Below are 19,343 nucleotides of genomic sequence, written 5' to 3'. Positions count from 1 at the left end.
TGAAGGTAGTTATAATTTAACATTAAATGTGTTAAAGGCAATTGCCTGGATTTTTCAAGGAGAAAATTACTGGATAGGTATAAGCATAATATCATAGGAATTCAGACAGCAATCTGATTATAGCCAAATCTGAATCATTGCGCAGCAGCACACATACATTCTGTGTCTTCTGACAACAAAATATATTTTCCAGAGCAGTAATAATGAAAAAATGACTTTTTATTACCAAAATGCCATCTTTTTAACAATTTAATTATTAATATCACACTTAATTCTGATAATTTGATTTCCCATTCTATCTCCCATGTTCTTATGCTCTTTTTCAATACTGTTAAAATCATTGTCATGGCTTCTTGTTGAAGCCAGTTGATATAATTCCTGTTGTTTTGATGCTGCTGCCCCAGAGTGGAGAACCTGCACCCAGAAAATTTTACTTAATTTATTGGTTTATTAAAGCATTAATTTGCATGCTATTTTTCCTCTTTCAATAAGTGAGAAAATGTCCTATAGGAAACTGCAGGAATAAAAATTCAGGAGTAGGAAGAGAGAATGGAAAGAAGGACTTAGGTAATACTGATAAAGTATTTGACAGCTTGGCTTTTCCTGCAGAACTACAAAGTCCTCTAGGAGTTTAGCAAGCTACTTTCAATCCTGAAGGGTCTATTTTCTGCTCTATCAAATGCAAGAAGAAAGAAACAATACCTGTTTTTCACAGGATAACAGTGGATGATCTATAAAGAAAACATGAAAGAAAGGCTAAAATTGCACTGATTTACAATCCAGATCTTGTGACTTTACAAGATGTAGATCTTTTGTTGCCCTAATCAGAAGGAAAACAGAATAAGACTCCTGAAAATTATGCACATAGTCAGCAGAAGAGAGTGAAGGACTGCCTGTTGTTTGCTTTATTTTATTAATAACATTTCCTTTAGAATAAACAAAAAGAATCCCATTCTTTTTGTCTAGTTGGACATGCCGTCTTCCTTTTGATAAATATGTGTAATGGAACACATCATAGGTATTTAAAATGTTTCACTTTGACTACTATTGCTAAGGATTTGAGGAGGGGATACATAATCCTGTGATACTGGTCTAGGCTAAAAATAAGACAACAAAAGGCTACATATTATGTCTCAATAACAATTATGTGACAAGTAGAAGATGGGTGGAAGCAGTTCACTGGGTTTCCAGCAGTGCAGAACAGTGTGCACAGGGATGCAGCTGTGTAATGTCTGTATGTAGAAACAGGTAGGAGTTGCATTCTCAACACTGTTACACTTTAAATGATTTATTGTTGCTGACGTTATTTGTCGTGATTTATTTGTACAACATGGCTGAACAGCAATATCAGCATTCTCGGGCAATTTGCTAATGTGACATGTTTCTTCCTCTTTGTCTGCACTTTATTTTTTAATTAAGGTGGAAAAAAAAATCATCTGTCACCATCATTCTTAGTATCTAAAAAAAATTATTTTGTGAACTATAAAATTGGTTTTATGCTATTCTCTGAGGCATATGTTCACCAGTTCCATTATGTTCAGAAAAATGTAATGGCCAATCCATTCCTTGGTACATTTAAGACTAGAAAATATACCAAGGAGCTGAGCACTAGACCGTTAACATCTGGGGGATTATGAGATTTATACTGCTATTTTGTTGTTCAGGTTTTTCTACATGCTTGAAAACCATATTCAGAGGGACAATGAGAGAACAGCTACCTGTCCTGCTAATCATCCACAAAGGTCCTAAGGATTCATTGGCCTTAAATTTTGTGTGTTTTGGCATTTCTTGTAGATGTAAAAAGAACTGGTGAGAAGAGGAGCAAATATTAGAAATTAAAAGAATTATGTGTTAGTGGAGATATCGATTTGACTATGGCTTAATTCAGGACTGCTGGGTAGCCACTTCCTTTTATTACCTTAGGGTAAGAAATACTATAGGACCAAAGAAGCAGGCCCAAGAAAGATTCATCAATCATATTGTGTCATGCTCATGGTGGAATTCACCAAGCACTGACCTGCAGATAAACTCAGAAAAAGCCTTTATATTTGTATTAAAACACTTAATATCAAGAGAATATAAAGCAGAGAGGCAGTGGGCTATGTCTTAAGTTCAGTGTGTACAGTCATGCAAGGGTAACTCTACAGACTCCAAGTACCCACATTTTGACAGTACAATTCCTATGACAACAACTACATGTATAGACTGGTGAATTCTGCTAAAAAACAGTGTTTTGAAGTATAAACTAGAACTCTACCTGCCTTTTATTTTCATTTATATGCCCAGAAGCCTGAATTTAAATCTTGTTAAAGAAATCTTTCTGCTACTATTAATCCTTTCTGGCACTAGGAATCAAGGTGACTGAGGCGTAAAGGGACAAATTTAAATTGCTTGCTTTCTTGTAAGAACAAGAAAATGAACTGAAACATATATATAAGCTCCTTGAGAGACTGATACTATTATAATTGAAGTACTAGTGAGTATTTGTAGCCAAATGACAGAATTTGCTTGACAGAGTTTCTTCTGCTGAATAAGGAAAATTACACATTTTACATCTCTCAACTGAAAAAGCGTTAAGACAGACCAATATTCTATAAATTTGGATGATCATCATCCAAACATTACTTCTGGTTTATTGTTTTGAAAAATGTCCTAGTTATGCCTCCAAAATGCATTATCTATTGGCATCATTGTAGTAGTCATAAAATGAAATTCCCATGTAAAGCAGTTGTCCCCTTGGGTGCAGGACTCTGAGTTCACTACAAGCGACAAAGCTCTGGAGTAGGATTTTTCATCATACTCATCACTGTATCAAACTTAGACAAGAGCAGAGAGTGCTGAAGTAACTATCACCATGCCATCCAATTGTAGAGAAAATCAAGTGTCATAGCATGATTAGAGAACAAGAGAAACATAAAGTGTGAATGAAAAAAAAGGAAAAAAACCCTTTAAATTCTTTTGAATGTTTTGCCAGAGAAAACAATTTCGACACATACTCTACACGGTGATGTTTACCTAGCATTAAACAACATACTTACTATTTTCCAGTGCCACACTTTCATAGGAATGTAATAGTTAAGCATTAAAACAGAATTTTTGTTCATTCAAATTTTTAAGAAACAATCAACTTGTGTTGTAGATTCAACACATTTCCATCATTAAGAAGATTCTAATAATAATAAGCTATCCAAATCAGAGTTTATCAGTGATGTTTTCTGCATATTTGCCTTTGACAAATCTTATATTTCCTGTAGGTCAGTGATTACAAATGCATAGGTTTCCTTTAATTGTTAAAATGATCAGCAGCAGAGGACAACGAATTCCACATCTGATCCTCTTGATTATGTTGTGCAGTCAGCTTTTATTCCCTTCAATGCACAGGAAGTGAATTTTGAGGTTAGTCAATATGTTTTAGTCAACCTGTTCTTTTATAAAATATGAATTTGAATTCTGGATACATTACAGAAACTTTGCTCTCTTGGTCAATATAAAGAATTATAAAAATGGGTTCGTTTGACTAGATACACTTTCTTCTAATATTGTTAATTATATCTTACTTTTTAAATTAGATATTAATCAAATCTCATGTCACCCATTGAACTATTTCATCTAAGATTGAAACAGATGAATTTTTAATTATGTGTATCATCTTGATTACCCTTTCTAATGATAGACCAAATTTAGTTCTTCTGTTTGGAAATTACTAATCATAGAATGATTTAGATTGGAGAAGACCCTTAAGATCATCAAATCCAGCAACCCTAAGTGCCATGGCTGTGTGTCTTCTAAATACCTGCACAGTTTGTAATTTCAGCACTTCCCTGGAAAGCTTGTTCCGATGTTCCACATTTTTTGTGAAGATTTTCTAATATCCAATTCAAATTTCCCCTGGCACAACCTGAGGCCATTTCTTCTTATCATTTCAGTTTTTGCTTGAGGGGAGAGACTGACCTCCACCTAGCTACAATCTCCTTTCAGGTAGTTTTAGAGACTGAGATCTCCCCAACCTCCTTTTCTCCAGGCTGAACACCCCCAGCTCCCTCAGCTGCTCCTCACAGCACTTGTGCTTCAGACCCTTCCCCAGCTCCGCTGCCCTTCCCTGGACACGCTCCAGCCCCTCAATGCCTTTCCTGCAGTGAGGGGCCCAGAGCTGAGCACAGCATTGGAGCTGTGGCCTCAGCAGTGCTGGGTACAGGGGGACGGTCACTGCCCTGCTCCTGCTGCCTGTGGATGTTTCAGTAGTTTCAATAATGATTCTCTAGTGTTAATTATTTACATTATTTAATTTTATTGTTCTTTATCACCTTTTCTTTCCCCTATTTTCCACAGCCAATAATTGGCATTTGTATTATCTGGTGTGTTATAAACCACAGAACATAAATTTATATGGAGGATTCAGCAATTTTCCATATAAGTATTGATTTCAATTCCTAAAAAATAGAAGAATATTAATAACAGAGTTGTTGTTTATAATCTCTTAATTTCTTTTAAAAAATTATTTTTAAACTTTTTATGTAGCTTTTCTGTCTTGTGTTGAGAATTTTCTGTTTCTAGTGTTTGTATTCCTGAAAAAATTCTTCCAAATATTATCAAAAATTTATTTGTTTCTCCCATCAGCTTTTTTACCCATAAATTTCTGTCATTTAAACATCTTCTTTATTTACATAAGAGTATATATTGATAAAATGACCTTAAAGTATGTCTAAACATTTCTTTACATGAGAAGGTTACTGAAAATATATATAAAATTAAATTTTATTTTTTGAAAGTGTGTGTGACCTAGAGGAAAGAAAGGAATATTTAGCATGTGTGAATGACCCCTACAAGAGGTTACAATTACTACAGAGCACAGAATGAAAATCAAAAATGATCAGTGCATTGGAGAAATGGCTTACAAGGAATAACACTAAATTCAGCAAAATTCAGATTGCTGTACATATCAAAGATAAAATATACAAATAGAATAAAAAGGAATAAATAATTAAAGGGCAAAAAAAAAAAGAGTACTTAGTAGAATGGATAATTCAGTAGTAGAATTCTACGACATCCTAAGAGAGCTGCTACCTGTGGAGTACGAGTGACTCTTGCTCCACTGCTCAGTAGTGTTGATGTCCAGCTTTGGGTCCTACATTATAAGATGTAGAAAAGCAGTAGAGTTAGAAACAATAAAATTAAACAAAGGATTAAAAATCAGGACTTCTGACATAAAGTTGAAGGGATTTGGCTGATCCAGCCTTTGAAACAGAAGTTTGATATGCAGAGAGGAAATGGTATTGCACTGTAGCTGAAAATGTTTAATATTGCTTTCCAGCAATGTGTTGTCAGTACTTCCAATGTGGTATTTGGTACAGGCAATAAACAGTATTAAAAAAAATATAGAGACAAATATTAAAGAAAACTCTCCAGTTATCCAAGCAAAAAAAGAAATAGGTTATTGTGAAGATCTAAATTTAGGAATATAAATCACTGAACATTCTTTAAGAGTGGGCTGAGAATATTTGGTCTTGCCTGAGGGCAGAAGAAGGGCCTGAATAACGTGTGGTTTTAATAACAGTATTTTGACATGTTCTGGAAAAGGTTTCTTTTTTATTATGAAAATCATACCAATGACAATCAAATACAATCATGATAATCCAATATCGTTTCAGAGCAGTGTATTTTGTTGTATGCTATGTGGTCTCTTTAAAGAGTGCATGTATGAGAAATGCATTTCATCAGTCTTTATATGTTTCAGTGATTGGCTACATTTCATGCATATTAAAGTACAAATGAGACGACTTTGGCTGTCTGCACTGGTAACAACAATACAATATCTGCATCCTCCAGAACAAGATGAATCCTGACAGTACACTTACCTTTCTTGAATACTTTTAGTTATTAGCTGCATGAGTGGTTATGAGAAAAAAGTATTTGGAGATTTATCACTGTAATTGAATCTGAAGAAAGACAAACACGTGATTGGTAGAATTGTGTTTCAGATAAGTGAGCAGTAGATACAAAGCCCCCAGAGAAGGAAATAAGCACTTTCATTTTTAACTGATAAATCAACAATATCTGTTTGTGAGTGTGTTATAATGCAACAAATAAATTATGTTCATTAAATATTTTCTTGGAAGATTAATGAGCACTGATAATAAACCACAGCAGCACAAAGAAATGCACCACAATTATTTATCTGGTTGCACTGGGAGGACGGAGGAACAACCCATTCTTATCATTCATTTTAGCTAAAAAAGAAGCCTCTTTTCCTCTTAATGTGAAGTGTTCCCCACCATTAGAGGGTACAGCATATTGCACCCTTTTTGTCTGGATAGTGTACAGAATATTGTGAGAAAAAAGTTCAAAGCTGGGCTTAATATAAAATTAGGCTTTACATTTTCAGAACAGAAGATGTAGGCCTATATATTTCCTTACAGTTTATTTCATTCAAACAGAGTAGTTCTAAATGCTAAAGGAAAGGCATCTTGCAAATTTCATTGAATAGATAGATAGATAGATGATAGATAGATAGATAGATAGATAGATAGATAGATTTCAATATTTTAATATAGATATTGAATAATATATTTGAAATTTATATATATATTTAATATATAATATGTATAGTAAATTCAGCCTGTAATCTCAAGTGTACTTTTGCTGTTTTACTCATTTATTAATACATAGCAATAAAAGCTTCTTCAGATTTGCAGAAACTTCCAGATTATCTCAGATTTTGGCTGTCATCAGGTATCAATACCATTTATTCATCAAGTACTGCCATCTTGTGGAATTTGAGTAATCAAAGCACATTCTAAATGGACGAAGGGAAATATATTTTTCCAATGGGATCTCCCACTACATCACAAAATGAAGTCTAGAACTGGAATTATTTCTTGTACAAACATTATAACTCCACAGAAGTGAAATTATGGCATGGGTATTTTGCATGTTTTGCCCTTGAATAGGCAAAATTTAGCCATGTTGTGGACACTTAGGTTTTCATTGACCTCAATAGAGTTTATATAACAACCTTCCTGTTGAGTCTTCACTTGCATCCAAAATACCACTTAGCTAACAGGACTGGTGAAGAGGCTGTCCAGAAACTTCATCTTAAAAGGATGAATGGAGCGATTTCTTAAGAGAAAATCCCTGAAGCAAATCCCAGGCAGTAACAAACACAGGAGTGAATATTTGGTGTTATCTGAATGCTTCAGCACAGCTCTCTTTACAATACTTGAGGCATTATTTCATACTGACCCACAGTGACAGAAAGAATTTTGCATTACCATAGTACTGACATTTTCTGCATCAGAATATCTCCAAAAGCACTAGGAAAAATGCTGATATGTCAGTATTCCAGCTTCATCCATTATGGGAAGTACATCACATTGTGACAGTTTAGGAATTAGTGTTGTTTAGCAGAGAAAACAGAACTACAAAAATAATTTAAGAAATTATAGTAAGCAAGATTTCACACTATAAATTAATTCTGTCAGGAAATAGATGGGTTTTTCTTACTACGTCATCACCAAATGACACAGATTTTCACCTATATAGCCTAGTAAAAAGTACTTAACAAAATACAGAAACAAATTGGACATTAGGAAGGCTACAATAGGAATTTTTGATTTTCCAAATCATCTTCAGAAAAAAAGATAAATATTTCCTTAGACAAATCGTTCTGTAAACAATGTTGGTCATTCATAAAGGAACTATCAGTTTTGCAGTTACCAAAAGGATTTATATCATTTTTGCACCAAGATTTTATGTATAAGATAATTTAGCAAAAACTCTTCTGCAATACATAATTTCTCCATCTTTTTATTCCCTGTTTCTGTTTTTGTTGATGCAAATATCTGTGGAAAACTTTATTTTATGTTGGCAGACAACTGTAACTTCCAGGAAGGGCTCTGCATCCTCTTTGTCATTTTGCCATTGATGTCACATTAAAAAAAAAAAAAAGATGGGCATAAAAATAAAAAAAAAACAACTTCAGCACACATTCTGAAAAAAGCTCCAAACTTGTGTATAATGCAGTGTTTAGTTTTCTCTTTCGTCTTAAACTTATTTTTCCCTATTGAAAGCAAATTGTGTAGAGCATGCAAAAAGCATTTACTAAGTTTATTCTCAAAAGCAGATGACTTCATTAGGTCCATATCTAAAGTAATTACTTTCTGATTTTAAAGTTCTGGTTTGGTTTATTTAGATTTTGGTAGCACTGATTTTAGCTTAAAAATTTCTTGAAAGTCAACATTATTTATCTGTCAGGCTTGAGATGCATGTCTGGAGTTCAATATCCCATTGAAAAATAATGTAATGACAGTTGTATTTGTGCTTGGCCAAATTACACTGATTCTAAAATCTTGTAATATAAGCCATTATAGGAAAATTCAGGCTTGAAATTCAGTAAAAACTGCAGTGAACTGTGTACAAATAGACTTAATGTCATCCATTTGTTCTTCGGCTTCTTCTAAAATCCTGAAAGTTCACTGAGCAGTTTACCATTTTGTATGAGTAGGATTTCAGATAATATTTAAATGCCTTTCTTCTTGCAGTTTACATGAGTTCCTGTGCTGAATCCTGTAGAACTTGTGACATGTAACTACATCCCCAGTTGTTTCAGAATATTTTATTGTGCATGGACAGTATAGATTACATGCTTGTCTACAGAGACACAGCTATGGTTTAAATGTTAATTCTCCATTATTGTCTTTTCATTTGGTATTTTTTTTATATATATGCCTTTGCAATCACGTGGGTATTGGCTTATGCTAAATACTGACAGTAGAAAAACAAATCAGCAAAACAAAACAAACATCCAGATTTTGTACTTGGCCAGCCTTTGCTAGCAGTTTTGGTTTTTACAAACTCTACCTTGTAATTTTGCTGGCATGCAAAGTAGAAACAGTCGGAGTCCAAGAATGTGAACAGCGATGCATGATTCATCCTCTTCTTGTGCTGCAAATTTAGAAGTGTGAGATATTTGCACAATGGATCAATGTCAAGGTACACCCATTTTCCCTTAATTGCAGTCATTCTGTGAACACCCTTTTGTAAAATCACTTCTGCAAGATCATCCATCTCTTTCTGTCAGCTAAAACCTGTGGGGTCCCCAGTTCCCAAGCCAGCTGTGGTGGTTTCTGACTGGTCTGCAAAATTTTCCTGAGATATTTCCACTGAAATGTATGCATAGTGTATGGACATGACCCTCAAAATTTTATTTAAGAATCTGCTGAACTCATTTACCAGGTCTAACAAGAGTAAAAAAAATCATGAAGTGTCTAAGGGATTTTTAACCTGCAAAGGAGACCAAGAATTCTAGATGCATTCCAGATCTGAGCATTCAGATGCATTCTTCAGGTATTTTAAAGGGTATTCCTGGGGTTTTGCTTTTTAGAAATGAAAAATAGGAACAATTCTTTCAATGTCAATGGGCTGACAAGAATCAAGAAGTAAACTGTAACACTGTTTTTCTGGACTTAAGAGTTTGGGCATCTGGATGGAATACAGATGCTGTAGGTGTGCACAAAAGGAAAAAAAAAAAAGAAAAAAAAAAAGAAAAAAAAAGTGTTAACCACAGCTTTATAGCATAAATGCTTTGAGTTTCAGGTTTGGCAGGAGTTCTGTTACTTTTTGTCTCAGTACCCTATACCAGTACACATTCATCTATCATGCCATTTTTAACAGCAAAAATAATTAAGAAAGTGACAAAATGACAGTATCCCCCTGGATTCAGCACCGGCAAAGACTAAGTATTTTATTTCCTTAGAGGCACAAAAATGTATTGCCTGAAATCTGTTCCTTAGTATTAATTCTAATTAATAAATGAATAATTAATTGTAAGTGGTTTTAGGCTATGAATGGAGAAAATTCTCTTCTCTGTGAACTGCCAGTGAACCCACACTGATGACTGCTTTGGATTTGCTTTGAACTACTTTTAAACCAGAGCAATTAGTGAGACTGATTACTTTCCATTTGAGTTGGTAACAGGTCTTCAGTTAAAGCCTGTGTATTTTCCTTGAACTTGTGTATTCATCATCACTTTGTAGAATTTTGTACTGCCATTAATCTTTTTCTTTTCCAATAAAGTATTATGGCAAAATGTGGTAATAAAATTTTCCAAGACATGTTTGGGCCATAATTAGTATTTTTTCTGAAACACAACAGAAGAGGAAGGAAAATCTGAATATTCAGAAAACTCTCTGAGAGCTCTTAATTCCTTAGAGTCCTGGGTAGCCACCAGAATTACTAATAAATCTAAAAAAGATTTTAGCAAAAAGTCAATGTGTGCAGTTTAAGTCCTCATTTTGAGATTTTGAAGCAGTCTTCCCCTCCTGTCAGCTATGTTGAGTCCTTTAACACAGCATTTTTATATTGATACCATCAGGGTTTTTTTCAGAGAGATTTTTCATCTGATTTCAAAATTAAACTTCCTAAAAATTGTTTCAGAAGATACTGCATCTTTACAGCACTCTACGCACTGTTTGTTTATATTGGTTGAAAAGCAGTCATTGTGCTTCTCTGTTCCTTTCTCACTACAGTGTCAGGAGACAGTACAAAACAAGGATAGAAAGGACAAATCAGTTGGAATTTCTAATTCTCTCCATACTGTTATAGTCAAAGTGCACATCTGGCTAAGATGTAATGTGTTTCACACTTCTTATACCAGTTCCTCTCCTATCATTAAAAGAATACCACATAGCAAAAATTAAATTTTGAGGTGTTTCCTCTCACCACTTTGACTCTTTCAGAAATTTTCAACTAACTTTATATCAAAAAAATATTTTTACTTCATGGGGATGAAAGTATGAGAGAACCAGACTGACATACTTGAAATTACTGTCTTCCTGTTGCTGCTGAAGATTAGTAGTTACACAAAAAATTGCAGTCTAAAAGCTTGAAATTTGTTATACCAGTCGAGCAGTTTGCATCTTGGAGCAGTAGTGGGTACTTTACATTCCTGGACTAACTTCAGCTTTTCTCATTTTGAAGTCATACAGGAAGGAGATTGTGGAACAAATAATCTTACATCAGATGTTCTGGTTTCAGTAGTGAACAATATTTTTTTGAAGTGTGAAGAAAGAATGAAACAATGTAAAATAAGCTCAAAAGGAGAACAATGTATAAAGAAGTATACATAGGGTTAAGGCTTTAAAGCCAGAGTTGGTGAAACGCCACATGAATAATTCCCTGCAAGGAACATCCTGCTAAATCAGAATCTCATTAACTTTACTGATACTTCTAATGTTGAGGCATAAATGAATCTAGGTTTTTATTAAATCATGATATAATCTCATAATAGGAATAATAGGAAATACCTTTTTTTCCTCAACTAATTATTATGAGTATAAAGGGAAAAGTATATAATGTCCAGGTAAATAGAATAGATGATTCATGGGATAAAAATAAGAACCAAGGGACAGGATTTAACTGCTATTTTTAAAAGTCACTGATTTTTTGGTAGCTTTGGTTTAAGGAATTATTCATTGATCATAGGGAATTAAGCTGCATAAAGGAAAGGTTGAGAAATTCTTCAATGAAGCAGATGTAGAAGATAGAACTACAAGGCAGTAATATTACCTACAAGGTAGGTTGAACAGTTGCTGCAATCTAGTGACTTTAAAAACAAACATTCAGAATGAAACTTGTTTTATACACATACATTTGGAGAAGTCATCCATAGCTCTGTAGGAATCATCTTGATATATTTCCATGCAAATCTGAACAAATAGAGAAAATAATTATTTGGATATTATTATTGGTTTGGCCCAAAAGACTAGAAAAGGGATTTATTTAATATCTTATTGCTGTTTTCTGAGTCTGATGAATAAATTAATTATTTCACCTGAACTAAGTTTGTCTTCACAAGGAACTTGTGGATTCAACATTTATGTTATTTTCAAAATCCCAAGGGTAGAAAAATAATATCCTCTTCAATTCTAAACCAAACAAATTAAAAGTTTTTAAAAGCTTTAACTTTTTCCCCCATAGATTATTGGAAAAAAGCTAATGAACATTGATTTAATGTATCTATTAACATGACACAGTATTGTTTCTGCAATTACTTTATCTTATTTTCTTTTTGTGTTCTTTTAGAGATCATCTATAGTTGGGTATTTAATGAATTCCCATCTTTTGTGGTAGAAGACAGCAGGCGTTTCATCTCTCAGGAGACAGGCAATCTCTACATATCCAAGGTGCAAACATCTGATGTTGGCAGCTACATATGCCTGGTGAAAAACACCGTGACAAACGCCAGAGTTTTGAGTCCTCCTACACCTCTGACACTGAGAAACGATGGTAAGAAAGGCATTCTTTCTGGGTGCTACATGAGAGAAAAACACCTAAATAAAAATAATTAATTTAAGAACAATTATTTTATTGTTTTTAATTATATGCACACATTTGCTCTAAAAAAATGGCAATGGGAAGTTGTGCATGGAGGCAATTTCTTTAGCAACATCCAGACATTGTGAGAATATTTAGATCTGTGAAGGCTGAAGTGCAAACTGACACCTCTTGTTGCATTTTATTTAGAACAGTTACTCCACCTTGCTCTTCTGATGTTCTGTCACTGACAGAGAGAAGAACATCTCCTTTATGGGCAATGTCTGTTTCCTTAGGGCTCAGTTCAGTAGCCTCAATCCAAGTGGCTACTGCCACACTGACACTCAGGCACCTGAGACACCCCCAGGGAACTGGCAAATGTCACATAGGGGATACAGGCAGCTGTAGGATGCCAGGAGATCATTCATGTATTTGGCCACTGTGCTTAAAGACAACACAAAAAAAGTTTCCCTAAATACACTGGTAGCAAAAGGAGAGCTGAGGAGAATCTTCATCCTTCTCTGGGTGCAGAATGTGCCATAGTGTCAAAAGTCTGAGATACTTAGTGCCTTCTTTGCCTCAATCTTTAATACCAAAAGCAGTTGTACTCAGGATAACCAACTCCCAGAGCTGGAAGTTAGGGGTGGGGACCTGAGGGATACCCCCATAATCCAGGAGGGAATGGTTAGTGATCTGCTATGCCAATTAGATACCCACAAGTCTTTGGGCCTGGATGGGATGCACCCAACAGTAATGAAGGAGATGGTGAAAGAGCCCAGCAAGACCCTCTCAATTATTTACCAACAGTCCTGATTATCCAGAAAAGTTCCAGCTCACTGGAAAATAGCAAATATGAGGCCCATTTACAAGAAGGATCAGAAGGACAATCCAAGTTCTGGGATTGCACTTGGGTCACAATATGGGTCACAGCAGCCCCAGGCAGTGCTATAGACTGGGGGCAGTGACTGGAAAGCTGCCCCGTAGAAAAGCACCTGGGTTTGCTGGTCAACAGCAGCTGAACATGATCCAGTGTGTGCCCAGGTGGCCAAGAAGGCCGATGGCATCCTGGCCTAGATCAGCAGCAGGAGCAGGGCAGTGATAGATTGTCCTGCTGTACTCAGCACTGGTGAGGCCACATCTCACGTACATGTCCTGTTCTGGGCCACTCAGTCAAAAAGAGGATATTGAGGTTCTGGAGTGAGTCCAGTCAAGCTGCTAGAGGTCTAGAAAATATCTGATGAGAAGTGGCTAAGGGAGCTGGGATTGTTTAGCCTGGAGAATAGGAGGTTCAGGGAAGCATTAATCACTCTCTGCAGCTGCCTGAAAGGAGCTTGCAGAGAGGTGGGTGTCAATCTCTTCTGCCATGTCTCAAAAGAACAGAGAAAATGGCCAATATTTTCCTTCTTTCCAAGACATTCTACATTTGCTTATGCTTTCTAGTTCCTCACAGCAGTTCAGCAGTTCCCTGAGGAATTCACATGTGAATTTACACATACATAAAATAAAGACGAGAGTTTTTTGTTTTGAAAGTTTTCTTTTGTCTTGCTCATAGCTTTTTCTCAAACTAATATTAGTCCTATGCTACAAACACGTTACAAAACCTAGATTTAAACAAAGATGACTTAGTTTAATAGAGTAAATTTAAAATATGTTCACCAATTAGAATGAAATTAAGTTAATGTTTGTTAATTGTAGCAAATTTAAATTTCCTTCTTCAGAGTATGTAGCCTCTACAGGAAAAAGCTGCTTTTTTAATTTATCACTTCCTATTTTCTTTTGTTGGTTTAGTACCTATGTTATTATTGAATTTCAGGTGTTTAATTTTACTGACATAACATAGTGAATCCATATAACATATCTTTTTGATATTTTTTTTTAAATTAAAATGCCCAAACATTGACTGCCTTTTTAATGTGTTTGGACTCTGAAAAGATATGATTTCATTGTCATATTTATTATTCATATCTTACTCTATTTATTCTTTATGATATTTCATCATGCTTTTATTTGGTTCTGTCTTGCACAGAAATTCAGCAGATTAGTTATCTATCTTGTACTGACCATACATAGGCACACAACACACTGAAATAAACTGAGAGAGTAAATAAGGATAAAGGCAGCAGTCTACATCACTGAGCTGAGAAAAAAAATCTATGAAGGAAAACTCTGCAGATTTTTTTTAAATGTCAAGTGGGTAGTAAACACCAGTCTCCAGCAAATTTTTTGTTTCACGGCTGGCTGTCACACCACTGTGATAATCCAGCCTTCTGAACTGTGCTGGAGTACTGGGGAAGTGTTTGCACATAGATGAACAGCTCCTCAGCAATTTCCCAGTTTCCTGACTCATTTTTTCACACACATGAATTTCTACTAGGCTTCCATGCCTTAATTTTAATCTGTTGGTATTTATGAAAAGCTCCTTTCTTGTCATGGAATTCTTCAGTACTTCTCAGTAAATTGCTTGCTTTCCTGTATGACTGAGCAAGTTTCTCAGTAAAGAAACTCAACTTTCTACCTAACCTTGCAGTCTCCACAAACATACCTTGAAAAAAATTGTTAAGGAAAGTACTGGTTGCTAAACTGTATTATTTGGGACATCTGTGTGGTTCTACCTTCTCCACATAATGCAATAATATGCATTTTGCAATATGCAATAATATGTGTTTCTTTTAAAAATTATCTGGGATTATAAAATAATAAAAAAATTCCATAAATCATACTGTACTTTTTCATTTTCATACTGATGGACTTAGGCAATAGTGCATTGTCCATTGCCAAATATTAAAGGGTCATGACAACCTTTTTAAAGTATGCATTCATTATGTGCAAAAACACAGAATAACTGTAGAAAAGTAGTGCTGACTACTTAAAGAAAATTAAAGTAATTTATGAAGAAAGAAACTGCTGGGAATAGACTCCAAGAGGGAAGTGAGAATTTTAAAATGTCATTAAAACAAACATTAAATTACCTGAAAATATACTCGATTCTATATTTGCTGAGTTGTGTTATATATTTTTAAATATGCCTTTTTAAGCGTTTTTTGGCATAAAATTACTTGAATTACTTTGAACTTTTCAAATACTCAGGTTTAAAAATAATACATCTTTCTGGGTTCCAATTCTTGGCATCACAACTGACATTACCCTAAGCAGTCAGCACATTTGTTAGAAACCACAGGAAGAGCCTGTGGTTTTAAACAGCTTTTACAAATAGCTCTATATAAATAAAACAATTTATATAGCATATATTCTCCAAACATATATATCATTATCTCGAAAGTACTCTAATTGATTTATTTATCATCATTCTTAGATTTTGATGTATATACAGTACCTATGCTCAGGGGACTAGACAGCTTGTGACAAAGAGCACTTCCATGACAATCCTGGTCTCTATTTATCTGTGAAAAAGAAATGCAGTGATATTAAGGCATTCTGTCAAACTCTGAAAGACTGTAAGAACTTACTGAGATTTTATTATTCTTTTATTTCTTCTGTGATATGTCTCAAAGGGGAGCTTAGCTGCTTGATATGAAGCAAATTAAATAAAAACATCAAGAAATCCTTCAATGGATTCTGAATAAAATGAATACTTCATTTGTTCAGATGTCCTTGACAATCAGTCATTTCATATAATTCAATTTCACTTCAAGCTGTGTTATAAAAACACCCTAAAATTTTGAGAAGATAAAAAGTTTCAGGAGGAAATAAAAAAATATGCATAATTTCATTAACTGCCTCATAATGCATTACAAACTTTGAGGAAATATTTGATAACTGTTTACAAATAATAAACAACTTTGTTAAATTGTATCTTCAGAGGCTTGGATGCTGATTGGGAGCAGTAAATTTTCTTTACCCATAAAAATATTTGAAAGGCTTTTCAAAATAAGGAAATAGAAATCTAGGGAGTATAAACACTTGATATTTCAGTGCATAAGACAGTTATTTCAAGTTGACACATTTTTATTCCAGTTTTCCTAACTTTTTTAATCCTTTTTATTCTTTGGAAAGTATGTTAACTTTAACCTTATTGCAGTATAGTAGCAAATTACGTAATTACTATTTTAGCTCTGTGCAGACACTGCATATTAGCTTTGCTATGGTGAAATTTCCAGAGGGAAAAAAAAAATCCACAACAAACCTGGACAATTTCACACATCAGAAGATACTTTCTACTATGTTCCATTACAGCAAATTAGTTTAACCTCCAGATGTTGGTATGTCTGACCAGACATACTCTCATGTAACTGACTTTCAGATTTTTTTCCATGTCTTCATAGTCTGTGAAGCAGTGAACTGAATTTTGTCTGTCCTCATTATATTGAGTAATTCAATGTGATTACTAGTATCACATAATGATGGAGCATAGAGTTATCAAGGTATTAAGGATGTTAATTTCTAATTTTCCATGATGAAATTTGATCTGTATATGCTTTTTGAGCTTAAACTCTGGGATATGTTGCTTGAACATCACTAGATTATCTAAAGATCTCTTTACCAGTATGAAGGCAAATTTGGAAGAAATTATAACAAATTCCCAAGTAATAGAAATCAAGCAATAAAAATGCCCAGTGTAGCATAATAAGGTAATAAATAAAGATAGACCAAAATCTGCAGTTTCAGATAGAAACTGTAGCTGTACCTATCCCAGAAGAATGCTGACAGCTGATAATTAACTGATACCTAAATTTTTTTAAAAATTGCTTGAAGAAGAACTGTAATGGTTTTGGCCTGTCATTCCTTGCCTTTCTCTGTTTTTTTTTCCACTTTTATCAGTGGTTTTGTCCTCTAATGGGGTTATTCATATGGAGCTGAATTCTAGAAGACAACCAAGTGCACCTGAGTTTTAATAGGGGTTTAAAATATACATTCAGCTGTGACTTCATTGTGCTATGTTTTCTGGATTTTCCAATCTTGTAGGCTTCCTCTTTCACGTGGGTTATATTGCAAGCTTTTGCAGTAACATTTTGTATTTGAATTTTGTCCATAAAAACTGTATAGAGACTGTAGGAACTCTTCTTACTCAGTACTCCAGGGCAGGAATCAAACCTGAAGTAATCCTGCTTTGATTTTTTTTTTTTTCAAGCAGAGACAGACTGTCTGGGAAAAATCAAGTTTGTCCTTTAGTGGTGTACAAAGATTGATAACACTGACAGAGACATGAATGTATGCAAGGTCTGCTCCTGGGGAAGGTTGATAAAATGGCAATGTCCCTGGACAGCCATCACCTGGTAGTAAATATGTTTCCAGTGTAAAACTGTAGCGAGGTATTTTAATGATGGGTCACTACGAAAACTGAAAATAAAACTCTTCCTATAATCTCTACTCTATTCTGCATGGGTTACAGGTATTTTTGTACTTTTTATCTCTTTTGTTCTGCTCTTGTACCAAGGTCCTCCTGCAATGTTGCCAAAATATTAGGATGAAAATCAGGATTAAGAAATGTCAGTATAGTCTTATTTCAATTTAAAAAAAGAAGGACATACATATAATAGGATGAGGAAGGATTGTTGGTTTTGTTTGAGATTTTCTTATTCCCAAAATAATAACTTTTTAAAATTATTATTTAGAAAATCTGTTCCAGTTAGCAGCAATGGTTCTTACCTATAGGCAGAAAATCTATAGGTAGGCAGAGAATTTTATAGAGGGTTTATTTTATATACAATAAACCTATTACAGAGTGTTTATAGGGAATATATAATATATATTATATAGATTATATATTATATGGAATAGTTGAAGAACACTCAAACAGCACACAACAGTTCAAAGACACTATTTGTAAAATATTTAATTTAAAGAAGTAGAGAGACAAAATAACTTGGGATCATCTTTTGACAATGTAAAAGGGTTGAATCGAGGGGGCTGTGGGACTTTTACAGGAGGAAAACAGGGGAAGGTTGGGAAAATATGTTCCAGGATTCACTGTAGAGCAAGAATTCTTTCTCTGCCAAAGATTGCATTGAGTTTAGTCTGCTTTTGAGTTCTGTTATGGTAACTTCCTTAGAGGATTTGTAATTGCTAAATCTTCCCATTAGTTTATAGAAGTACTATGTGCTGGAAATGCAATGGTTGCTTTTTTAAATTAGCTAAAATAGCTCAGGATCCTAGCCATGTACCCACTTGCACACCTTCTGCACTTATGATTTCTTGTTTCACTCTTACTCATGATTTATGAAACTTGCACAAAGAAAGAGTGGTTAACTGATCCGTACATAGAATATACAAAGCCTAAAATTACTGAACTTGAAAAAAATGTTCTTCTAAATTTGTCAGGATTAGGAATGGTGTTGCATTGAACTGTGACTATTAAGATTTCAGACAGAACTATGTTGGTAATACTTTAATTCTTGGTGACTAAAGTAAAATTTGTGCAAATTGATAATGAAAGTAACCTTTACAGCTGCAAATGGTTTCAGAGTATGAAGAATGGTCCTGAATGTTGTGTATCTTAGTGTCCCAGGATCTTAGATAGAAATTCACCAGTGACTGCTGCTTTGCAGTCACAGAGTATGTCATACTATTCAAACAAAAATTACTTGTCAGTTTGGAATTCTTGTCAGTACCAAAATAATTTGATTATGAACAGCAGGAGTTTTGCTTGAAATTAAAACTGCAGCAAGTAGGTAACAGAATGTTTCTATTGGGTCTAAAATAATGGCTATTTCAATAGTTGTTGCTGATGACAGAGAAATTTTAGTTTGGCCTTTCATATTGAGAAAATAATAGGTTCTTTGTTTTGCAGGGCTATATGGGCAGTCTGAATTGAAAAAAAATTCTTATTTAGGAAGCTTTTCCCAGCTTATTAGATACAATGAATATTAGGTGCAGTAGAGTTCTAGAGTGCAGTAGAGTTCTAATTGATCAGAAGAGAGGGAAATACTCTCTCTGGACATCACAATACTTTTGACACTTCTGGCACCTAGTTGGAAAGGGAATCTTTTGTTTTCATTCTGTAAAATAACTTTGCAGGTTGCAAAGAAAAAAAAAAAGCTTAAGGTCATATTTGAGGTACAAACAATTAAGTCATT

General features: G+C 34.3%; 1 protein-coding gene across 5 annotated transcripts in view; it reads left to right on the top strand.

Annotated features, from left to right (window-relative positions):
- CNTN5 (contactin 5) overlaps positions 1-19,343 on the top strand; it is a 603,752-nt gene that overhangs the window by 430,735 nt on the left and 153,674 nt on the right. For all 5 annotated transcript variants that reach the window (XM_064409453.1, XM_064409454.1, XM_064409456.1 and 2 more), the window contains one exon: positions 12,079-12,282. In XM_064409453.1, coding sequence (XP_064265523.1) covers positions 12,079-12,282 — 204 coding nt within the window. The remainder of the gene's footprint in view (positions 1-12,078; positions 12,283-19,343) is intronic.

This window comes from Passer domesticus, chromosome 2 (assembly GCF_036417665.1).
Source record: "Passer domesticus isolate bPasDom1 chromosome 2, bPasDom1.hap1, whole genome shotgun sequence".
Lineage (NCBI taxonomy): Eukaryota > Metazoa > Chordata > Aves > Passeriformes > Passeridae > Passer > Passer domesticus.
Note: the sequence above shows the minus strand (reverse complement) of the source record. Positions and strands in the feature narration are given on the sequence as shown.